At 38.2% G+C, this 23770-nt stretch overlaps 2 protein-coding genes and 2 pseudogenes across 3 annotated transcripts; all 4 read right to left on the minus strand.

The window, feature by feature from the left end:
* Nucleotides 1–4080: 4080 nt before the first annotated feature.
* LOC107725902 (hemagglutinin/amebocyte aggregation factor-like) lies at nt 4081–5117 on the minus strand (annotated as a pseudogene).
* A 1650-nt stretch (nt 5118–6767) lies between these two features.
* LOC107725942 (hemagglutinin/amebocyte aggregation factor-like) lies at nt 6768–8010 on the minus strand. Its single transcript, XM_016535376.1, has 5 exons — nt 7939–8010; nt 7769–7847; nt 7269–7457; nt 7037–7189; nt 6768–6866 (listed from the first exon to the last, which is right to left on the minus strand). Exons 1-5 carry the CDS (start codon nt 7991–7993, stop codon nt 6821–6823), a joined length of 522 nt encoding a protein of 173 aa, XP_016390862.1. The 5' UTR covers nt 7994–8010; the 3' UTR covers nt 6768–6820.
* Nucleotides 8011–9078: 1068 nt separating this feature from the next.
* On the minus strand, nt 9079–13523 carry LOC107725933 (mitogen-activated protein kinase 12-like; annotated as a pseudogene).
* Nucleotides 13524–15615: 2092 nt separating this feature from the next.
* LOC107725929 (mitogen-activated protein kinase 11) lies at nt 15616–23154 on the minus strand. 2 transcript variants are annotated; one of them, XM_016535354.1, is made up of 12 exons: nt 22950–23154; nt 18987–19116; nt 18734–18792; nt 18428–18539; nt 18242–18271; nt 18048–18095; nt 17824–17938; nt 17120–17191; nt 16821–16900; nt 16620–16698; nt 15947–16120; nt 15616–15691 (listed from the first exon to the last, which is right to left on the minus strand). In XM_016535354.1, exons 1-12 carry the CDS (start codon nt 23060–23062, stop codon nt 15618–15620), a joined length of 1086 nt encoding a protein of 361 aa, XP_016390840.1. In that variant the 5' UTR covers nt 23063–23154; the 3' UTR covers nt 15616–15617. The 2 variants fall into 2 exon arrangements, with proteins under 2 accessions (XP_016390840.1, XP_016390842.1); XM_016535356.1 differs by lacking the exon at nt 15616–15691 and having other exon boundaries at nt 16010–16100.
* Nucleotides 23155–23770: the final 616 nt, after the last annotated feature.

Consider the following 23770-nt stretch of genomic DNA (forward strand, 5'->3'; position numbering starts at 1 on the left):
ACAGCAAAATCAGTGCAATGGGCCCAGAATCCCTAGCGAGGCCACTGAAAAGTATCAGTTTCTTTCAAAAAAAGAAGAAAAACGTACTGACTCCAGACTTTTCAATGATAGTATATATATATATATATATATACAAAAGATTTCTACTTTGAATAAATGATTTTTAACTTTTTATTCATCAAATAATAGTGACACTGATGCCTGGAGTAATGGCTGCTGAAAATGAATTTTCACTTTGCATCACAGGAATAAATTATACATTAAAACATATTAAAATAGAAAAGCGTTATTTAAAATTTTAATAATATTTCACAATATTGCTGTTTTTACTGTATTTTTGATCAAATTAATACAGCCTTGATGAGCATAAGACCCTTCTTTAAAAAAAAAAACATTAAAAATCTTACTAATCCAAAACTTTTGAATGGTAGTGTTTATATATTATTCATCTTGGGGTGTACTTTCACCTAGTGATATAGTTAAGATGTGTGTGAAATAACCAGCAGGCTATGTTAGTTGGTTTTTTTGCAGTGTTTGTGGGGCTGTTTTGAACACTCTTTAAAATGGGGACATTTCCACGGATGGCTCCAGTCAGGGACAGGACGCCGAAAATCAGGACTGTCCCCAGAAAACGGGGCTGTCTTTGTCACCCTAAATATATATTTGATGAGAAATTTGTATTTGAAGCTTATTATAAAATTATATTGAGTTATATAGTCAGTAATTAAACTGTTGAAGTGCTTGCGTTAGCACTTTCCAGGTCCACACCAGGCAATATATTGGTTGCAACACATTTTGGTTGCAACACATTTTGCATTTCTTTAAGTTTTTCAGAGACTGTATTGGAAAGCCAAAATTTTAATACATTAAAGCTACATCTGTCAGCTACCCACCCACAATGCTGTAATGTGAACATATGATAATATACATACAATTTATACTTGAATAGGCAAAGTCAAATGTTGCAACTGGCCCCATAACAGTGGATGGTTGCAACAGTGCACAGGGGTAGTTGCAACATTCATTAAAATGTAAAATCATTCTGCATATGTAATTTAGCAAATTTCTTCATTTGATTTGTGCACAGGCAGGGTGCACGATTGAGCTCCCCCGGAAAACATGAACGGCACGCAGCAATTTGAGCTGCATTTGACTCCAAAGGAAAAGATTGCGAGCGAGTTGCAACATGCGACGAGAGTGTACCCCCCCTTGATGGTTGATGTACACAACTGTTGCAGTGATGTCGGTGCGAACGAGTACATGCTTGCCTTGCAGCAGCGGACAGAACCGGTGAAGACCAAGTAGTACTGCCGTAACTCGAGGCAATTGATACGCCACTGCAGGCAAAGTCCCGTCCTGGAGCCCTGAATCTGCGTGCCTGTTGCATACAGCGCACCAGCCCATCCTGGAGGTATCTGTTGTGACACCAACATGCCTCAACACTTGCTCCATGGGCACACCTGCCCATAGAAAAGCAAGGTCCGACCACGGGCTGAAAATGCGGCGACAAACCGGGGTAATGCCCACCCGCTGCATGCCGTGGCACCATGCCCATCACGGAACTTGGTTGTGCAGCCAGTGCTGAAGTGGTCTCATATGTAACAATCCAAGCGGCGGAACTGCAGATGCCATATGCCCCAGGAGCCTCTGAAATTGATTTAGAGGAACCGCTGTTTTCCCTCTGAACTAGTTCAGGCAGTTCAGCACTGACCGTGCACGCTCGTTCGTGAGACATGCTGTGATGTCGACCGAGTCCAGCTCCATACCAAGAAAACAGATGCTCTGCACAAGGGATAGATTGCTATTTTCCCAGTTGACATGTTGACCCACTGGCTGAGATGCTGAAGTGCCATATCCCTGTACTTGCACAACAGATCTCGTGAGTGAGCTAATATAAGCCAGTCGTCAAGATAGTTGAGGACTTGGACGCTCTTCTCCCGTAGTGGAGACAGGGCACCTTCTGTAACTTTCGTGAAAACGCGGGACAGCCCGAATGGGAGGACCAAGGGAACGATTTGCGACGTACCCACGGTGGGGCAGCAGAGGGGAGGAAGTGTGCTTAACTTGAGAACCATAGTGCCCCAAAGTATAGGAAGAGAAGAAGCTCTTACCCGGTTCCCCAGCTCCCCCGGCGAGATGGCAAGGGGAGAGTGAGGAGGCGAAGCGTCTGGCTTCCACAAACTCTTGCGTGGTGAAATAGTGTCGAGACTTACAGTGAGTAAGCGCAGGAATAACTGAAGAAGAAATTGCCTGAAGGAGGTGAGTGGGGATTGGATCAAGCGGACAGGTAGTAGAATGATTGGAAAGGATAAGTTTGGAAACGTCTGCCTCCGAGAGTGGAGAGAAAGAGGAGAGAGAGTGTGTATTTGTTGTCATGATGTGATTGTCAGTTTGTGGTGTGGAAAACTGGCTGCTGATGGTTGTAATTTTATTAATGAAGAATGTGGCAAAGTCATCAGCTGTTAGAGTTGATGAAGGAAGTGGGGGAGGACAAAGCAGAGAAGAGAAGGTTTTGAAAAATGTGCGAGAGTCAGAACAGTTGTTAATTTTATTATGGAAGTGCAGCGCTCGTTCATCAGCGCTGTGCGGGTGACTTATCTCACTCCTCTTTTGCACGCCGCTTCACACTTTTTGAGTATTTGCTTTTTGCAGTTTCGCATGCGCTGTCATTTAAAAACAGCGCCTAATGGGGAGGTCTCTAGGTCCTATGCACTTTGTCACCGTTTTCCCTCACCAGCGATGCCCCTGTCCTTTATTGTGGTGTAGCAGTGGTCCAGAATATTTTTGTCTCTGGTGGGGCATGTAATGTGTTGTTTGAATTATATACGTATATATACACACAGCACCCCATATTGACAGAAAAACACAGAATTGTTGACATTTTTGCAGATTTATTAAAAAAGAAAAACTGAAATATCACATGGTCCTAAGTATTCAGACCCTTTGCTGTGACACTCATATATTTAACTCAGGTGCTGTCCATTTCTTCTGATCATCCTTGAGATGGTTCTACACCTTCATTTGAGTCCAACTGTGTTTGATTATACTGATTGGACCTGATTAGGAAAGCCACACACCTGTCTATATAAGACCTCACAGCTCACAGTGCATGTCAGAGCAAATGAGAATCACGAGGTCAAAGGAACTGCCTGAAGAGCACAGAGACAGAATTGTGGCAAGGCACACATCTGGCCAAGGTTACAAAAAAATTTCTGCTGCACTTAAGGTACCTAAGAGCACAGTGGCCTCCATAATCCTTAAATGGAAGACATTTGGGACGACCAGAACCCTTCCTAGAGCTGGCCGTTGCGGTGGAATGTAAACACTCACGAGAATGAACGAGGAAAACTCTGTGGCGAGTAGAAAGGCTTACAGTTGATTAAAAGTGCTTCTAGATCGGGACAGCACATATTCTTCAACACTGTTACATCTGTACACCACCTTTCATTGATATAGAAACATGTCCCGCCACCACGCAATTTCCCTGTTGATTCTGCATCGCAATCCGCTATGATCAGCTGGAAGCCCGGCAGATGCAGCGCGCTGTCCGGAATGGCTTCGTTCAGCCAGGTTTTCGTGAAACACAGAGCAGCAGAGTTTGAAAAGTCCTTATTTTTCCGGGAGAGCAGAAAAAGTTTGTCCATTTTGTTGGGTAGAGAGTGGAGATTCGCGGTGCCGTTCTAAAATCGTGCTGTCGGAGCTTGACAATCGTGCCGGCTCGCTTCCCACGTTTGCACGTCTTAAAGCGTTTAAACAGCACCGCTGCTCCGCCAACTACAATGTCCAGCAAAATATCAGAATAGTCGACAACCGGTAGAAGATTGCGTGGTGTGTTCAGCTTATGCTGTTTTTTTCAACAGGGTAGGCAGGTTTCAGCAAAGTTGTTCCACATTTTCTTATCAAGGATCATGTCACTGAAAATGTCAAAGTGCTGTAAAGATTTAACCCAATGAATTGAGCACATTCAACCATGCAAACACTCACACACAGCCCAATTTACTAATTGAATACAGAGATCAGCTGCAATTTTTTGTCTTTGTCTTCGTCTTGGTTCTTTGAACTGTGAGAGAATATTGAGTCTTACAGACATTGTTGGACACAGTACTTGTACTTCCATCGTCGATCTCTGAAAGTACAAATATGACATTAGTATGTAACAGATCACTCAGTCTGACATTTATTATTTGAAATAAAATGAGTAAGTAAAGAAATTATACCCACTCTTGAAAATCTTGATGGTAGCATTCAACGCCCACCAGAACGTTGTGAGGAGGCACAGTCCACTGGAAGTCCTCTTCAAAGGAGTTCACGTATGAAGACCACTGAGAGTTTCCACTGACCCCAGAAGTGCACTTCACTTTACAGCAGGGAAACTGCCACCAGTGTGGTACTGACATCAGTTCAGATGAACTCAAGTGAATTAAAGTTTAATCATAAGAATGAGTCAATCATCAGTGCTCACCGTCTGTCCTCATGATGGTTGCTGTGGTAGCTGCTCATTCCGGCAATCACATACTGTGCTGGACACTGAAAACTGAATTCTATGTCGAATTCATTGATGTAAGGTGACAAGAAACACTGCACTCAGGCTATAGGTGGGTTTACAGCTTTATTCCCAGCGCCGGTCCTCATAATAGTTGCTGTTTTGGCTTTGGTTACATTGTGCAAGCAAGGAATGGGGACAAATGGTTAAACATTTTTTTTACTTTTATTTAGAGTTTAAAGGTCAGAAACTTTCTAAATGTATAGAATTTATCCATGGGAAAACTTTAATTTACAAATGTACAGTTTGTGAATATAGGGAAGTTTTTATGCCTTAATAATAATGTTTAATACGATAAACCTTTAGTAAGCAATACCTCTTTATGGAGGACACTGACTGGCCTGCAGGACATTTAAAACTGAGAGGCTCGTCATAGTTGTTATGCCAGCCTTTGTGGAGATAGAGACCAAACCAGTGTCAGCTTGGAGTATATTCTAGTATCAAGTAACTCAAAAATACTGCTGCAGATCACAGTCTCTCAAAGATATACATAGAAATTTGAGGAAAAGGATCCCTATAAAACGCTAACACATTTACTAAAATCCCTCACATTGTCCAGTGGCCAACAGTCCATTGAGTAGCAGAAAGAGAGCAACTCTCCTCGTGGTGTCTTGTGTTCAGAGATGCAAATGATTCTGGTGTTTACCTGTGAACAGTGTTGATGGTGCTTATTCTCTGTGCGGTCTTTTAAATGCTTTTCACATGGCTGATTCTAGCAGCAGCCAATCAGGAGTCTGACTCATCTGTACAGAAGTGCTGCAGGTTTTGATTTTGACTGCTTAAAACAATGTAGTGCAACTTTTTGATTTTCGAAGATATACACAAATATTAAACTGCTTGTGAAGCAAAACAAGAAAACTCCCTATGTGAGTGCTTTACAAACCAGTGAAATCAGAATATATACGTTTACATTTATGCATTTAGCAGATTATTTAATCCAAAGAGACGAGGAACAAAGCCATTTGTCGAAGAGCAATGTTTTGACTGTTATTTAAAAAAAAATTGTATGTAATGTTATTATTAATTTTATTTAATGTTCTAAGTTAAATATATAAAAATAAAATAAAATGAAATGGCATATATTTATTCAAAGACCTCTGAATTTCTGATGTTTAGATTTCTGTTTTCATGTGCAACAGTGAAATTTTCACTACTTTCCCAGTGAAACTTAAGGAGTACAACTTTAAATCATAAAGTCTTTTAAATTTGATTGAAATGTGTATTTGAAGCTTTTCCACTAAATTTCCTCTGATCTGTAATTGTCTCATTGCATGAGTTTGCATCTCTGTATGTTGAGCTCATGGGTTCAAGAGACACTTGTAACACAGTTACTCTTGACTCGTGCTCACCTGTACACCTCTGACTAAAATTATTAGTGTTAGCGGATGCTCTAAAGTTTAAGTCTAGAGTCTAAACTATAGTGTTTCGAACCCAGTTCCGGGAGGCACAGCAACAGTACACATTTTCTGTTTCAGATCTTGAAGCCTACCTACGAGCCAATGAGTTCAATCAACTTTATTGTCATTAATCAAGTCTGTTTAAATAAAGGGGATAGAAAATGTTTGCTTTTTGTTTGCTTCTAGGAACAGAGTTGGGAAACACTGCTCTAAACAAGCGTATCGACTTCATAGGTAAGGGACCAAATATTTGTTGGTGGTGATACTCCATTAATCCATCTGATAATGTCAACCATATGTGACATGAGTGCTGCACTCCCATAATTTTTTTTTATATGAGATACCGGGTCTGGCAGACTCCCCTACCTGTGCTTGATAAAATATGAACAAGTTAAAAAAAGATTAGTAAAAAAAAAAGTTTTTAAGAAGTAGTAATCAAATAATAGTTGTGATGGTGACCATGTGAACTCTTTGTGCAGATGTCAACTTTTCACTGTGATTATTATGCTGAAAGTATAACTTAGAATTTTTATTTACTACATTTTTCATTATGAGTAGTCTCAGAGTTTTGGACCCCAGACATGCGTAGTCCGTTCAAGAAAAAGTAATCGTATGGTTCAAAAGCTAATTATTTTATGAACTGGAAATTATTATTATTATTCAAAATATTAGCACCTGGAACTCAATTTTATTGATAATTGCAAATGTACTGATTTTTCCTCCACTAATGGCTTCAGTATACTTCATGACACTCGCATATACATTAACAGTCTCAGACCTACTGATTTTTTATTCAAAATTCTTGGGCCAATAACCATAACATTACATTTCCATCTTGTGTTTATTTCAGATTATTTGAGATTATTTGCATTTGAGAGTCTCAGCATTGTACTTTACTACAATACTTGTACTTCCAGCGCCGGTCTCTGAAAATGTAAAAAAAAGATATCATGTTAGCATTGAAATATGCAGTTTCACATGCAGTTAGGATTCCAGTATCACATTTGCATCACCTTTTTCACCGTCTACCAAAAACCTTTATCAATATTAAAATTAACAAAATATTCAAGAGAGAAAAATCTGCTGCTATACTTACTCATGTTTATTTTCATGGTAGCTTTCAGCACCCACCAGGTAGTTTTGGTTTGGTACGGTCCAGTGAAAGAGCTCATCAAACCAGTTCACGTAGGTAGTCCACTCACAGTTAGCAGTACAGTGGCCGTTACTTCTACAGCAGTAAAACTGCCAGCTGTGTGAAAAAATTGGTATTGGCATCAGCTCAGGTAAACTCACACAAACATCAAAATCAGTCCAAAATCATGGCTCACCGTCTGTCCTCGTGCTTATTGCTGTGGTAGCTGCTCATTCCTGTGATGATGTGGTGCGGTGGACACTCATAGGTGAACGTTTGGTCAAAATCATTGACGTAAGGTGACATGAAACAGTCTGCACCAGAATCAAAGGTGTCTTTACAGCCGAACTCCCACATCCGGTCCTCATGATGATTATCATGTTGGCTTGGTTTATTCATTAGGAAATAGTAAGAGGCAATTGAATGATCAACTTATTATGTGTTCTGTTTCATTACTATAGTATTATTTTTGAGAATGTGTACATAAGTTCTTTTGAAATGGAATATTGACACTTTTCTGGGGTTACAAATTACCATGCATGTTTTATAGCCAATTACTTCCATTTTAGTGTAAACTGCATTCACTGATCCATATTTTTGTAGACCACATTGACCCATGATGTTTTGACTTTTACTTTAGTATAACATTTAACAGTATCTATACCTTTACAGAAGTACAGTCTGCTTTTTACTCACCTCTTTATGTAGGATATCGACTGTCCTGCCGGGCAGTTAAAATCTAGAGACTGGTCATAGCCGTTTTCCCAGAGTAACTCTGTGGGATTTCATTCAGACTGAACACTTAACAACTTAACAAGCATTTCCATCAATTCTTAAAAACAAACAGTTTTCATAAAGTTTCCCACCTTGTCCATTGGCCAAGAGACCCGTCAGCAGTAGAAATAAAGCAGCTCTCCTCATGGTGTTTGGTGCATGGTGTTGAAATTACAAGAGAGAAAGGTATGGCTTTTATAAAGACCTCAGTCCTTATGGTCACATATGCAACGTAAGGTCACTCTGTTGCTTATCAAGTGGGATATAATCATGTTTGAACAGGTGGCACTAATTTCTCAGGAACAGACATGATGTGCTAAAAATAATAATCTTTAACTTTTTAGCAGAAGTTTCAGCTGTTTAAAATTTGTGTTTGGTTGCCAGCAGTGCCATTTTACAGATATAAAGCACAAACTTCCCTGCCATTTATGCTCAAAATATCTTCGATGCCTTTTTTATAAACACACTCCTACTTTCTGCACTTCTTAAGGATGTCAGACAAAGTAAAAGTTTTATTTTTTTTTCAGCCTTTATTAGGGAATTTTTGATCTGTATAATTTTTGGGAAAATAGTACATGTGCACCATAAAAGCAATAAACAGTTAAGCATGTTACCGTTTTATTTTTGTGCTGGGTGCTTGATTTTTAAAGCTAAACTTATGTAAGATGAGTTATGTAATCTTACTCAGGAAAAGCTAAGGGTTGTTGCACTGAGAGAAGATAAATACTATACCTTATGTATTGAAAAATAATCAGATTTGTTTAGGCAAATAATATAAAATAATTATACTCGTATACACTGAAAAAAATATATTTTTAAAGTTAATAAATAATAAAACAAAGATTATTGGAGTACGTTTTCTGAGTGAAAATTATTCCACTAGCAAATGTTTTTCTAATAAATCATGAGACACTCAGTAAGATGGTTTTATTCAATAATAAAATAGAGGTGTGGTGTTAAAAGTGCTAACCATTACATATTCTGTGTAAATTATTGCGTTAATAAATTAAATAAGAACTGATCAGTAAAGTAAATAAAACATAAGCCTACTGGCACGCTGAAATCATTAAGACTAGCATTCAAATACAATGGTTTTTGGTTGCAGGTAAAACATGGATTTTGCATATTCAAGTCAAGTAATAAAGAGAATTCACATAACCGTATAATCATGTGGAACCTTCTAACTGAACAACATTGTGACAAACTCTTGCTTACTTACAAAGTCATACGGTTTACATTCATTCCATTTTCTCTGTCATACATTTATTCATATTATATATGGTGTGTATCTGCATCCACTCAGAGGGATGTTTCTTTGGAGTCTCTGATCTCTGTGATGGCTGGCTGGAATGACAGGATCTCTGTAAAAGTGTGACCTGCCAAGTGAGAGACAGAGACGACAATGAATCAGAACTAAGAATGGAGTTGTACATTGTGACCTCTCTTCATGTGTTTCTCATCTCTCTCCTACATTATTCATTCTTTACCTCAGCCCATAGAAATAAAACCTAGCAATTCTGTTATTATAGATTTGAACTATTAAGATATCTCATACGTTTCCATTGATCGAGAGGCAGTTCTGTGTTGTCCATAGAGTGATCATAAGGTAGGGCCTCCGTCTCTTCCTCAGGTTCTCTGAACTCTGTAAACAGCGGGAGCTCAAGCGTTTGTCTGGATCCAGAACCAGCATCCACTCCAGAGGGTTCACCGCTGAAAAAAAGACACTCATTAGACACAAATAACTCTTACAATTGACCCTAGCAGGGGAGCAAAAGAAAGAAATGGCTTACCTTCTGAGCTGGCTTTAAAGAAAATAGTGTTCAAGTCTTTCTTTGGTACTTTAGGCAGACCTCTGATGTAGTTTTTGGCCTGTTTGGGTGGATAAAGAAAACACACACGCATCAGTTGTGCAATGTCTATGTGTGTGCATGCAATCTTCCTGTGTTTCTTATTATCTGTAATACACTCACATCTTGGCTCTGTAGCTTCATGATGAAATCTGGTGCTGGTGTTCCTGTGATTTTCATGATCTCTCTCAGCTGGTCCAGATCTACAAGTCTATGTCAAGGAGAAATTCAGTAATACAATAGAGACAGTACAGTGAACACAAACTTTATCTGTTTAATCTCTGCTGTGGATTGTAATAAAGTCAGTTCAGTTGACTGATTTTCAGTGATAGCTACATGTAAATACACAAGTCAAGAACAACATAATATCAGTCAGCTAATCATTAAAGTCACTAGAACAGGTGAAAGGAGAAATCATCTTTTAGTTACATTGCAAAAAAAAAAAAAAAGATACGGTCATTTCCTTTAAAAAGTGGCCTTCCAAGCAACATCTCCGCCATGATGCAGCCCACTGACCAGATATCAACTAAAACAGAAAAAGAGTTCATAATCACATCAGGCGTTGAACCAGCTGTTCATAAGTTCTTAAATTGGAATTTAAAGTTCTCAAGATGCAATTCATTCAATCTGCGATTTTATTAACAACATTTCTTCTGGTTGGAGGCTTCCAGAAATATTTAGTTTATACGTTGAGCTGTGTTATTCAGTTTCATGATGCAACGCAGAAATATTTAGTAGTGCGTGTGTTGTAACTTGGTGCCCCTTTACGCCAAAAAATAGGCTAAGTTGTAACTTAAAGGCAGAGTAAGTGATTTCTGGTAGCCAATGTTGATATTTGAAATCACCAAAACAAATCCGCCCCTACCCCAAAAGGGTCTTGCACCTATTCTGATAGATCCGCCCCACATATACGTACGCAACCCAGCCAACGATTAGTTCTGTGAAACAAAGCAAAACCAATATTCTCTATCTCTCTGTCGCTAGGCTCGGCTAATGTCTGACCCATGCACTGAACGCGCTCTCCTCCACATCACGAGTAGACACGCCCCTTTTGCTGATTGGCTACAAGTTTGTTTTGCGATTCGGCCCGAATCAGTTTTCTAAAGTGTTTTTGAAAAATCACATACCCTGCCTTTAATCACAGCTGGTGCAACCGGCCCCAGGACTAGTGTCATACTGAGCTCACTGCGATGTCCTACAGGGACATCTAGTGGTTAGACGATGTAATAGCTACATTTATTTGTACACGTCTCTATTGGTAGTCTATCTCACCTGTTTGTGAGTAGTGCATCCAGTTGAGGATAATCTCTGGTGCTCTGTACCAGCGGGTCACAACATAACCTGTCATCTCTGAATCTGCCTGACGTGCAAGTCCAAAGTCCAAGATCTGCACACAAAGTTTACCGTCATCCTTGTCAGGATTTTTCAAACTCCAGCTTTTTAGGAAAGTTGATGTAGACATTAATTTAAATTGTGCTATAGACCGAGTTGCTTTAATACCTTCAACTCACAGTCCTGGTTCACTGCCAGATTTCCTGGTTTGAGATCCTGAACAACGACAACCAAGTAGACATTTACAAGAAACACAACTAATACATATACATCTAAGGCAGTAAAAATGCTCCTACTTATTCTATATAGCCTGTTTTTAAAGAAACAAAAATGCACGCCTCCATAAATTTTCTCAGTCATTATAAAAGAGAAGAGATGGACAGAGGATGAATGAATGTCAGGGTTGAATGAAGTGGTCACCCAACCCCCTCTGTGCATCTATTTAAACTCTCTGAGGTCACTTACCCTGTGAATGATCCCAACTGAATGAATGTACTGTGGAAACAGAACAAGAGTGAGAGATTTATAGATACCACAAAGTTATAAAAGACAGAGTGCTTCACAGATGTGATTGTGTGTATATCTGTGCCTAACCTTCAGACCCCTCAGTATCTGATAGACCAGAAACTGCACTCTGTCCTCCGATAGTCTCTCCATCTTCATCAGCTTTCCCAAATCAGTGCCCATAAACGGCATCACCAGGTAACAGAGAAAAAGACATTAGCTGCTGTTTCATTGTTGGTCTTGTGATGACAGAACTTAAAACAATCGCTAATGATAGTGGTTAGTAGTTTAGTGGTAGTTTAAGTGTTATTAGAGAAAAACTAGATTTTTAGGTTGAAATCTCCTAAAATAGTGCATTAGAACTGAAAGAATGGACTCACAAATCCTGAAATCTGTCCAACAAGATTTCCGAGGTAAAGACGTCCAGCGGTCCAATAACCTGAACAATCAGTTAGAATTAGATATTGGGGTGCACGAACAACATTAACAAAGTAAAAATTTGGCAAGCTTCATAAAGAGAGGCAAAACAAGGGAAAACGGCAACCTTATGAGATTATTAATTAATGACACAGTTCTTTAATAATGTAAATGGTAAATGTAGATGTTGGTAACATACATTCTCGTGTTTCATGTGCTTGAGCAGTCGCAGCTCTCTGTAAGCGCGTTTGGCGAACAGTCTGGACTGGAACGGCCGGTGGAGCTTCTTGATGGCCACCTGCATTCCTGTTTTACGGTCAATGGCTGAACTTTGGATATATTGAGAAGAGTAAGAACAATGTTTAACAAGTGTGTCTATAACCATCTACAAGACCATTGCGAGGTTGAAGTCCCGTGGACATTGCATTGTCATGTTGATTGCATTTTTATTTTTAAACCTCTACGTCTGAACCTGAAAATGTGGTCAGGAAAAAGGTTGAGTAGGCTACGTAGCGTAATGTGCAACAGGTTCATTACTCAATCTAAAACTTGAGCGACTTGGGCAAGTGAAGAATCTATTAAAGCGGAAAGCCTGCTGAAGACAAACACAATGTCTTTGATTCGGCAAATTCTGCTTGTTAAACGCAGACAATGGCATCAGCAGGGAGGCTTTGTTATGTGACCTCTTGTCTTGCAAAGGGAGAAAAGTTTACAGAGGTTTCACCCAGATAGTGAAGGCCTTTAGTTGAAGGAGAATTAAGAAAACAGATGGAAGTATATGATGCAATTTAAAAAAAAAATAAGGCCAATCTAACAGCGTTCATTGCGCATTGCACAGCTCTCTTGAGAAATATCCTCATGTCTACTTAAGTTACAGAGCCGGTGTTGTGCCGAATTCTGCACCCCTGCCAGATTATGCACCCCCTCGTTGAAGTCGCTACCTGATTGCCTAATCCCAACCCCTCCCCTAATCCTAATCCTAACCCCTCCCCCTCACCTAACCCTAAACCTACCAATACTAGGGGATGCATAATCTGGCAGGGTGCAAATTTCGGCACACCTGTAAACTATTGCTTTTGTTTCAGCAAGTAAAGTAATTTTAACAGAATTAAACAAAAGCAGAAGTTGTTGAAATGTTGTGAATGCAACGTTTTAGCAGCCACAAAAGTTAACTTTGTAAGTTAGTTTAAGGGCACTAAATAGACGTCAGTGGTAACCATAGCAACAGTACGCCGCTCAAATGAAAGTACTGCTATTTCTTACAAACTTGTAACACATTTATATACAACAAGTGGGCTATGCTTATTAAGAAAGCTGCATTGCGTAAGACGAATAGCTATTTGCACCAAATTCCGAAAACTACGGAACCGAAAAAGTCGATCCCCTGAAAGTAGCCTAACTAAATCATTTGGACAAGCTAAAGAATTATGAAGTTTTTAAATACTAATAATATAGGTTTCTTACCAGACCGTTCCGTATGCTCCGGTTCCTATCTGAATGAGATCTCTGTATCTCTCCGGCATGTCCCAAACGGTTCTGTTTATCTCCTGGCGATAAAATCCTGTTCGGAGTGACATCCTCAGAGAGTGTTGAAAGGAATGTCTTTCAAATGTGAAACTATCCTTTTTACGTTCTCATTGTTTATTTTGATAAAGAAACTCTCAGAGAACGAGCGCAACTTGGAGAGCCCCGGTGGATTTGGGGGCGGTTCAAACGTTTCCACAATTACGCGCTGGAATAAACATTTGAACATCGTAAAGCAGCGTTTTCGGAATGTTAACGGATCTGTAAATGAGGTCTAATTGATTCCTTCTACTTTTAAAATGTTTAACACCGTAACAGGTTTCAGGAAAAGAGTTTAATTTTATTAAAAGAGATGGTGAGGGGGTCGTGCATACATACTAAGGGGACTGGCTTACTCACAAAGGGGAAAAGACCGATCCAGTCCCAGTGAAACAGCTGAAGGCAGTTCTTATCTTTGTTAAAGGCATGCAAGAGACCAGGAGGAGGGTGCAGATACATAAGGGCAAAGTGCTAAGGCCACATAACAGGACATCTGAACAACATCATAGAAGTGACACTTGTTTGTACCAAGTGGTTAGTATATTTTTTTTACACTACTTTTCTGAAAGCAGGGCAGTTGGTTGATAATGTGCATTTACATACAGTGTAAATGTAAGAAACCACACCCATTTTCCCCATTCAACTTTAGAGGATGCTGACTAGTTTCATGACATCAAAGTGGTCATTCAGGATCTTCCAAAACATACATTGAGAAATAATTGTGACACTAACCATGTTAACCACTTCCTGAAATGCAGTTTTCTTTTTTGAAAACACACACATATTCAGTCTGTAAACAACTGCTGCTATTCCTCAAATACATTTTAAATATTGTGTCGTTCATTTTACTAGACAGAAGAAACATTCAGAAGACTGAACTGAAATTGCTTTCTCAAAAAAGAAATTATATTTTACATAAAGAAAATCAGGTATGTTGATTTTTTTATTATATGTAAAAAAAAAAAAAAACTTTGACATTGACATTATTTTCATAAATTCTTTTGTTTCTTATATTCCTAAAATCGTCTATATTTTACATTTGTAAAAATTAAAGGCAGTACGGCAAATATATTTATTGTTGTGATTGATTGACTGATTTGCGTGTTTTCATAATGAACATTTTCTTAATTGCAATGAAAATAATGTCACAATGCAAACAATCATAATGGTCCTAAAAGTTTTTTTTTTATGCAAGATACCATTTTTTTTGGGATGAATTATGACCCAGACGTGTTCTTAACAGGTTTTGTGATAAATATGGATATTAACAACTGACAACGGACTTGTACTATAGAAATGGATGTGGAAACTTATGTTTTACAATAAAGGAGGTCAAACCACATACTGGTCCTTTAAATAACATAAGAAAAGAAAAACAGTTTGTCCAGCATATGTTGAATTAACCAGCACTGTTGTAGTGCAGCGTAAACTAACAGTTAACCTTTATTTGAACCTTTTGTTAAGAAAAGACAGTATTTGTGGCTGGGATGAGTTTTATCACAGCAATCTGTTTCTGTAACTAAACAACTATTAATCACTTCATTTTGTGATTCCATGCGAACACACATGATGCATTTGAGGTATGTTATATTCAGATAGCCTTGCGGATGCAAAACGAGTAAAGACAGATTATGTAACTGATTATGCAGAGACTTTTGTACATTGATGCATATATCAACTTTTTAAGACACACATCCCACTCCATCCAATATTGTAAACATATTTTCTCCTCCTCCTGCTTAGTTTGTTTTGGTCTCATATGAAAGACACCATACCCTGCGTCACCTATAGACACCTGTCTCACATCAAATATAAAAAAACACTCAAAGCACACAACTCTGCACACATACACACAACATGCACCTTGTGATATTAATACATTGTGTCTATGTTCAAACAATACCGGTCGTATTTTGCTCTTAATTCAGTGTGTATGAACACACACCCACATACAGGAAGGGCGTCATGCCTTGGAAATACATAGTCATTGTCTCTGGTTGGACTGCAAGCTGTTCATACAGTATGTCCATCAGTCCTGTAGGATGTATGTTTGAAAGACAGACAGTGGCGAGGGGCGGCATCTTCCTGGATTGTAGTTATGCTCAGTTTTATTGTTCAACCTGAAGACTTTCAGGTTTATTGGGAGGATCTTTAAAATTGCTTACTTCCTCAAACACCAGCTCTGTGGAAGGAGAAAGAGAGAGTGGATTTCCATAGTCACCGAACAACTCCAATTATTAGTTAATAAAGCTAAATACAAGTCAATAAAGACGAAAAGTGTGACAAATAGAGTTGATTTTATATTACAAGGTATCAATTTTGGCAGATCGTGTTCACAATGATTTTCTGAATGAACAAATAGCTTCAGCATGGTGGTGTTTTAGTGTACGTTTACAACCTTTAATCCAAACAAAAGCAGTGTAAGATTTCCTCTCACCCTTCCACTCCTCCAGCGTGCGATCCTTGCTCTCAGGGGTCTGATCATACGGAGGCGCCTCGGGTTCATCTTCAGGATCGTGGTATTGGGAAAAGTACGGATGACACAGAGCTTCACTGGCTGAAATCCTCCCGTCACAGTCTAACACCAGCATCTTTTTTAACAGATCAACCGCTAAAGTCAAAGAGGGCAAATGCGGATGAGAAAGATTTGAAAAGGGGGGAAATAATTAATTTTATTTGACTAATTCTATTTTTAAGTACTGTTTGAAATTCTAAAACTTTTTTTTTTTTGCAGCATTGATTGTACTTCAAGGATGATAACTTTTTAAAGTTTTAAAAATTATTCTAAATTTAAGAGAACAGCAGCATTTAGACCACAACTATAACAATGATACAAAAGAACAATGTCATTGGTACTTTCGGAATTCTTTTTCCAGCTGATGAATGATAAAAACATTGATAACCAATCAGAATCCACCACAATATCATTGAAACATTCAGAACTTTTTTTCCCCCAGTTGATGAAACATTGATAGCCAATCAAAATCCAGAAAACATCAAAGAGCTCGAGCGTTAAAAGTGGCAGATGGCATGAATGCAGTTCACGCTAATATGGCGTGTGGGCGCTAATATAGTTATCGTTCTTAATGTGAGAAGGCCTTTAGCCTTACCCAGAGGATTTGCTCCTCTAAATATCTTCGCCAGGTCCTGCTGAGGCATGTGTGGAAGAGACTGGATATATTTCTGAGCCTAGATGGGTAATACCAAAAATTATGGTTTAAATTTCAATCACACTGTCATCCATCAACAACATTAGACATTGTTAGTATTAATAAATTAAACCAATAACTGAACACTTGGTCTCTTCTCACATGTTCGGAGGATATCTTCTTCAAAACGTCAGGCGTAGGAGTGCCTACAACCTCCATGATTCTCTTGAGCTGATCTATATCTGAACAAATTATGTCAAAGATTCTATAACAGTTTAGAGGTTATAGGTTCCATCTTTGGAAACTGTTTTCTAGTTCCTTACATTCAGCTTCTGTAATTTAATTTGAACCACTTAGGCTGCACTTTCCTCACCTGCCTTTACAGGAAGCAAGACTCACTCAAAAACCACACACAAACACACTAAGAGGAGGTTTAAGTGGCTTTCGTGAAGGAAGGATACAATCGTTGCCAGGAAACAAAACCTTCCCCTTCAGAAGTTCACCCATGATGCATCCAACAGACCAGATATCCACTGTAAAACAGATTTAATCGTATTTGATCAACCAATTGCACAGATCATAAAGTGCATATCTATCTATCTATCTATCTATCTATCTATCTATCTGTCTGTCTGTCTGTCTGTCTGCAGTGCTGGGTAGTAACTGAGTATATGTAATCTTGATTATGTAATCAGATTCGAAAAATTAAGTACTTGTAATTAGATTTTCTAACATTTTAAAATGATTATAATCAGATTACAGTTACTTTTCTGGATTACATGATTACATATTATTCACACAATGGTAGTAAATTATTAATAATTTATTGATTTATTGATGTTTAATGCATTTCTCTTTGTGTGTGTGTTTTTTTTATCACTATGGTACACAAGTCTATGTGATAAACAAGTTAGGTCGAAAGTAATCTAACAGTCATCAAAAAGTAGTCAGAATACATTACCTAATATGTGTAATCCAGATTATGTTACTAATTAAAATTCATCATGTCATGTAAAATTCGTCTTTATCATGTAATTTGTAATCAGTAATGGACTACAATATGTAAGTAATCTACCCAGCATTGTCTGTCTCTGTCTGTCTGTCTATCTATCTATCCATCTATCTATTCAAAAACACAAGAATTTAAGGTTTATGCTTGTTTTACCTGTCTGGTTATAATGCATCCAGTTGAGCATGATCTCAGGTGCTCGGTACCAACGAGTCGCCACGTAACCCGTCATCTCATCATCTGTTTGTCTGGCTAATCCAAAATCCAGGATCTGACAATTTTGATTAAAAAAAAAAAATTTACAAAAGAAATGCACTGTGGTAATTCAGGAATGTTGTGTGTATAGACTGGAAAGGCATCAAAAGGGGAGTTTTTCTCACCCTGAGTTCACAATCTTCATTCACCGCTACATTGCTTGGCTTTAAGTCCTGCAAACATGCATACAAATTAAAATTTTTAACATATATGTTGTTAAAATATGTATTATGATGTTAAAAGTGTTAAAAGGAACAAGACTCTAGTGGCCTATAAAATGGACACTAAACAAAAACTGAGGAGGAGGAAAAGCACTCACTCTGTGGATCAGCCCAGCTGAATGGATGTACTGTTTGTGAGAGAAAAAAAGTTGAGCCGTTAGAAGAAACAGTAGGACATAGTAAAAGAGGCATAGAGACAGAAAAAAAACTGTTTGCATCTGCAATTCAGAACATCTGTTTGTGCATGTTTTTCATGTTTGTGAAAAATGGAACTGAAAGTGTACCTTTAGGCCACGGAGAAGCTGATAAATGAGGAATTGTACATGTTCATCTGAAAGTCTCTGAAATTTGACAATGTTGTTGAGATCCGCTCCCATCAGGTTGGTCACAAGATAACTAGAGAGACAGAGACAGTCTTAGCTTATAGCCGATTTAGTGCATTTAAATCATCACACACATGCAAATAAAAACAAATATTGTTTGATAATTGGTTGACTGCAAGTGCAGATGGTTTTAATCAAACCATTTTAGTTTTACAGACATGTAAATGCATTCACAAATGAAGATATAGTGACCGGGCAGACACTCACACCTCATTGAATTCTTCAAGAGAAGCTGCTGGAGTGAAAACGTCCAGCAGTCCGATAACCTGGATTACAGAAAAAAATAACATGAGTGACTCAAGCGGCTCTAGACTTTGTTGTTTGAACAGACCCAACAATCTCGATTCAGATGTTTGATGATTGTCTAGCAGTTGTATGAGTTATGTTGGTGCAGGAGTGGACATTTGGTATTTGGTATCCCCTGCGTCGATGTGTTTGCATGTGTTTTTGAGGGACTTACATTCTCATGTTTCATGTGTTTGAGGAGTCTCAGTTCTCTGTACGTTCTTCTGCTGTGGATGAGGGACTGGAAAGGCCTGGAGAGCTTCTTGACGGCCACTTTCTGACGAAGGCGCACATCATATGCTGAGCTAGAGAGTTAAACAGACAAACGTTTCAAATGATTTGCTCCAACTCAAAACTAAAGTTTCTGCTGATATTGAGACTACAGTCATTTGCCATGATGAGAGGACTGGTATGTTCCTGTTAAATTTGACCTTTTGTTCAAAATGGTATCACTTCCTCACAGCGGTGGACCATATTAAACACACTCTGAATGAAAGCAGTCACACGCACTCTTAAGTTCTTTATTGAACCAAATGCTCTGGATTGATTATTGAATCATGCAAGAGTAATTAATAAATACATAGTAAACAAGATATTTGTCTCAACTTTCAGAGGCTCAGTTGAGACTGATTAGAAAGGCTAAGCTTAATTATTTTACTATTTCAGAAGGCCAATTGAGAAATTAGGTGGAAAAAGCAAAAGAAATTGAGTCAGTGGATAAAGTAATAATTCCTGCAGTGACTCAGTTTTATGAATGTACTTTAGTCTATTGAATTAAATAAATCAAACCCCCCGGCAGGTCTTTAGAACTGGATTAATGAAGGTATTCTTAGAAATTCATTAATCAAGGTGAAAGATGCAGTCCTGGAATTTTCTACAACTGAAGCATGCAATATGATATGGCATACACATTTTATTTTATTATGATTTTTTTTTCTCTGTTGAAGACAAGAGCACCCAACCCCCATTTGGGATGCTCCCATTCCCTGTTTCAACCCCTCCACACCCCAGGTCTGCCCTGCCCCCTTCCTTTAAAATGAATCAGCTCTGCTGTGAAGAAGTCAAATAATCACACAATAGAAAAGGGCTTAACATGAACAATGCAAATTCACAGCTCATTTGAGTAAGAAAGTGTTTGTTTTGGAGTGTGTGTGTGTGTGTGTGTGTGTGAGAGAGAGATTCCTGGGGAATAAAATGATGGACATTAACAGGGTCTGAATAAGGATTGTTCATTCTTCTATAGTTGTAGTGCTTTAATTCTGAACGAATGTGACAATCTGAATATCTACATTCAAATTATGATCACTAATGAATTTGGATATTGTGACTACATGACTATTGCATTGTTTTGCATGCTTTATTAAAGCACTATGGGACCAGGCCTATTATTAAAACAAAACATAATAGCTTAATCAGGCCTCTCATGTCAGATGATACACGGCAATGTCTCTATATGTCTCTTGTCTCTTGTATCCCCAGGCTGTTAGAAATAGCTGAACCTATTCAAATCGACGTGGGATCCAATCAGCAGCAATTAAATCTCCTGTGTAAATCCATTGTTAGTGTTGTGCATCTTTTAATACAGATAATGAAATAATTAGGTCTCAGGTGGTCTCGAGATGTTGCGGAGCATCTGCGTCACTAACAATGAAATGAGCTGCATCGCATAATTTTTCAGAGCTGGCAAACCTCCCAAATAAACGGGAAGAAACACTGGTAATAGCTTCAAAAACAGGACGCCCATGTGATGCCCTCAAGCAATGTACTCTGCTGGTGCTTTTTTTCCCCAATTGCCTGTGGGTTTGGGATATTTGCTAGTTAGCTTTTATTTAGCATTGTCAACCACAGTGTCTTTCAGTACACTAATTTTAGTGTCTGCCTGAAGCGAACAAGACCTGAGAGCCTTGTTTAAAAACCAAAACAGAGCAGGATTGTGCAGTGTCTAGTTCCCTAATCAGTGCTTTTGATGGAGTCACTGTTTGTGTGATTTTATGCTCATTGCAATCAATGAAAATTAGAAATTTTGTTGTATAGATCATTATTAATATGTACAATATTAATGATATCATGAAATAGTTCACTCAGAAATGAAAATTTGTTGAAAATGTACTCACCCTCAGGCCATCCAAGATGTAGATGAGTTTGTTTTCTCGTTGGAACAGATTTGGAGAAATGTAGCATTACATCACTAGCTCACCTATGGATCCTCTTCAGTGAATGGGTGCCATCAGAATGAGAGTCTAAACAGCTGATTAAAACATCACAATAATCCACAAGTAATCCACATGACTCCAGACCATCAACTAACGTATTGTGAAGTGAAAAGCTGCATGTTTAAAACCATCATGCAAAACCGGTCCAAACCAGTTCTAAACAAATATGTGGGTGGATTTTGATGTGAGAGGACAACAGGAGATGGACTTTTTCACTGAAGGATGTTATAATAAATTATGGACACATATTTTGACCATGAAGCAGTGATTTAATGTTAAAACACCTTAATAATGGATTTGTTTCTATAAACACACAGCTTTTTGCTTCACAAGGCATTAATTGATAGACTGGAGTCGTTATTGTGATGTTGTTATCAGCTGTTTGGACTCTCATTCTGACGGCACCCATTCGCTGCAGAGGATCCATTGGTGAGCAAATGATGTAATGCTACATTTCTTTAAATCTGTTCTAATGAACAAACAAACTCATCTACTTCTTGGATAGCCTGAGGGTGAGTAAATGTTAGCAAATTTTCATTTTTGGGTGAACTATTCTTTTAAGCCATTGTTGGTTTCTTTTCGGTTAATAACTAATGAAGAATATATTTATACCATCATGAGTCAGACTGATTTTGACCTGGCTCTCTTAGACGAAGCTGTTAGATCAGTAGCTTGCAGAGCAGAAACAGCAACGCCTGATTACACAACAATTGTGAAACATGGTCAGAAAAAATAGTAGCCTAGGGAAGGGGAAGAGAAACATGTTTACTTGTAAACTTAATTTAGCATATCATCTGGATGATTATGCAACTACTGCTGGTGCATCAAAATGACGTGACGTACTTCTATATAAACTGATTGACATCTTCACAATATTTGCAAATTAGTACGGTGAAAATGGGAAGATGCTGAAGCCAGAAGCTGTGTCACCATGGCAACCGTTTCAGTCAGTCACAGCACGAGGGAGGCTCGAGGGTTCTAATGTTGTAGTTGACATGCTACCTTGTGCAGTGCAATGTAAATCTCTCAGAATGAGTGCATTATGGCAGGATGAAATATCTGGACGTTTTCCCATGCAGATGGACGTCAGATGCTGATGGGGGGTGTGGCACAGGTAAAACTGGAAGACGGTCTCACTTTAAGACCGGAACTGAATAGGCCTAGCATGTTGTCTACTAGAGCAATATTGTGGCACCAGATGGGCATGTTGGAAGGTTCTTTATACAACCTAACTAAACACATTTACAGAACCAGAGCCTTAGTATATGGTCATTCTGTATAAAAACACAAATGTCGTGACTACCATACAGGAAATACCTTGTTTACTTTTAAATACTGCCTTTGTGTTCTTTATAAATTGCCAGATACATTCAGTAAATCAGCTTTTGTTCAGCATCACTCAGATGAAGGCGATTAAATTTTTTTAATACTGTTAATACCTACAGACATGCCACATGAGGTCATACAGACATTGTTGCTGAAGGAATGATTGACGTCTTTCACAATATAAACAAATTTAAACAGCAATGCCAACAAATATAATTTTCAGTATGAAATGTTGGTTCTATTTTGCTAAATATTTTCCTGCCAGTTGTTGATTATCACTGTGGAAAAAGTCAGATTAATGTTTTTCCGGATGTTGTTTTGTCAAGCTTTATTCCTGCCTCACCCTCTCCTCCTCTTGGACGCTAAATTACTAATCTTACTACGACGAAGGCTCGGCTAATGAATATTAATTTATTCATGCTGACGTTGCTTAGTAACCTTCCTGAACGCCCTAGTGTAATATTCATGACCACGCCTTTAGTTAAGGATTCGATAGCGATAGAACGTCGGCGCTTCAGCCAATCATCGGTTACTTCGTTAATATTCATAAGTCAAACCTTCTTCATAGTAGTATTCATAAACTCGCCTGCTGGACTCACCATACTGAGCCATATGCCCCCGATCCAACCGGTGTGAGATTCTGGTATCGTTCTGGCACCTCCCAGACAGTCTTGTTTAGTTCTTGCCGGTAGAATCCCGGTCTTGTCGACATCTCTTCCGTTTAAAACGACGCTCTTTATTACTAAACTGTCAGTAAAACATTAACGCATCCACCAGAGAGATATATGCTTATGTGTGGAGGCAGCAGGCTTTAGTCCCTCTTTTTGCCAGAAATGGGAGGAACCGTCTGTGATGCGTGTGTGTGTGTAAGAGAGAGACAGAGATGGGGGATGGGTCAGGCAGTGGAAATAATTCATTTTAGGCTATTAAAATAAATAATAATAATAACAACATCAACAATAATATATTTTGTTATTATTATTAGTGTTGTTTTTGTTGTTGTTGTTGGTAATAATAATAATAATATAAATGTATACGCCTGTTATCATGACAAATCTAAAATAAACTATTATACTTTTACAAAAATAAATCACTTTAATTAAAAAAAAATCATCTTACCAAGAAGGCGATACAGAAAGCCGCAAACTGCCCAATGTTTACTAGCTTTATTTATTAGTCATCTCAATATAAACTCACAAAGACTGAATGCTGAAAAACATTGAATGAAAATGGTATGAAAATAAACAGCAAATAATTCATCTATTACAAGTATAAATGCCACCAAGAAAACTTAAATAAATACACACACATGCATGTATATATTTCAGAAAAATAGGTTATGTTTATATATTAAATATATTTATTTATCATATAAATTATATGAATATAAATATAGACATGTAAATACATGTAAATAGTT

Source organism: Sinocyclocheilus rhinocerous, unplaced genomic scaffold (assembly GCF_001515625.1).
Source record: "Sinocyclocheilus rhinocerous isolate Xijiao unplaced genomic scaffold, SAMN03320098_v1.1 scaffold395, whole genome shotgun sequence".
NCBI classification, from domain to species: domain Eukaryota; kingdom Metazoa; phylum Chordata; class Actinopteri; order Cypriniformes; family Cyprinidae; genus Sinocyclocheilus; species Sinocyclocheilus rhinocerous.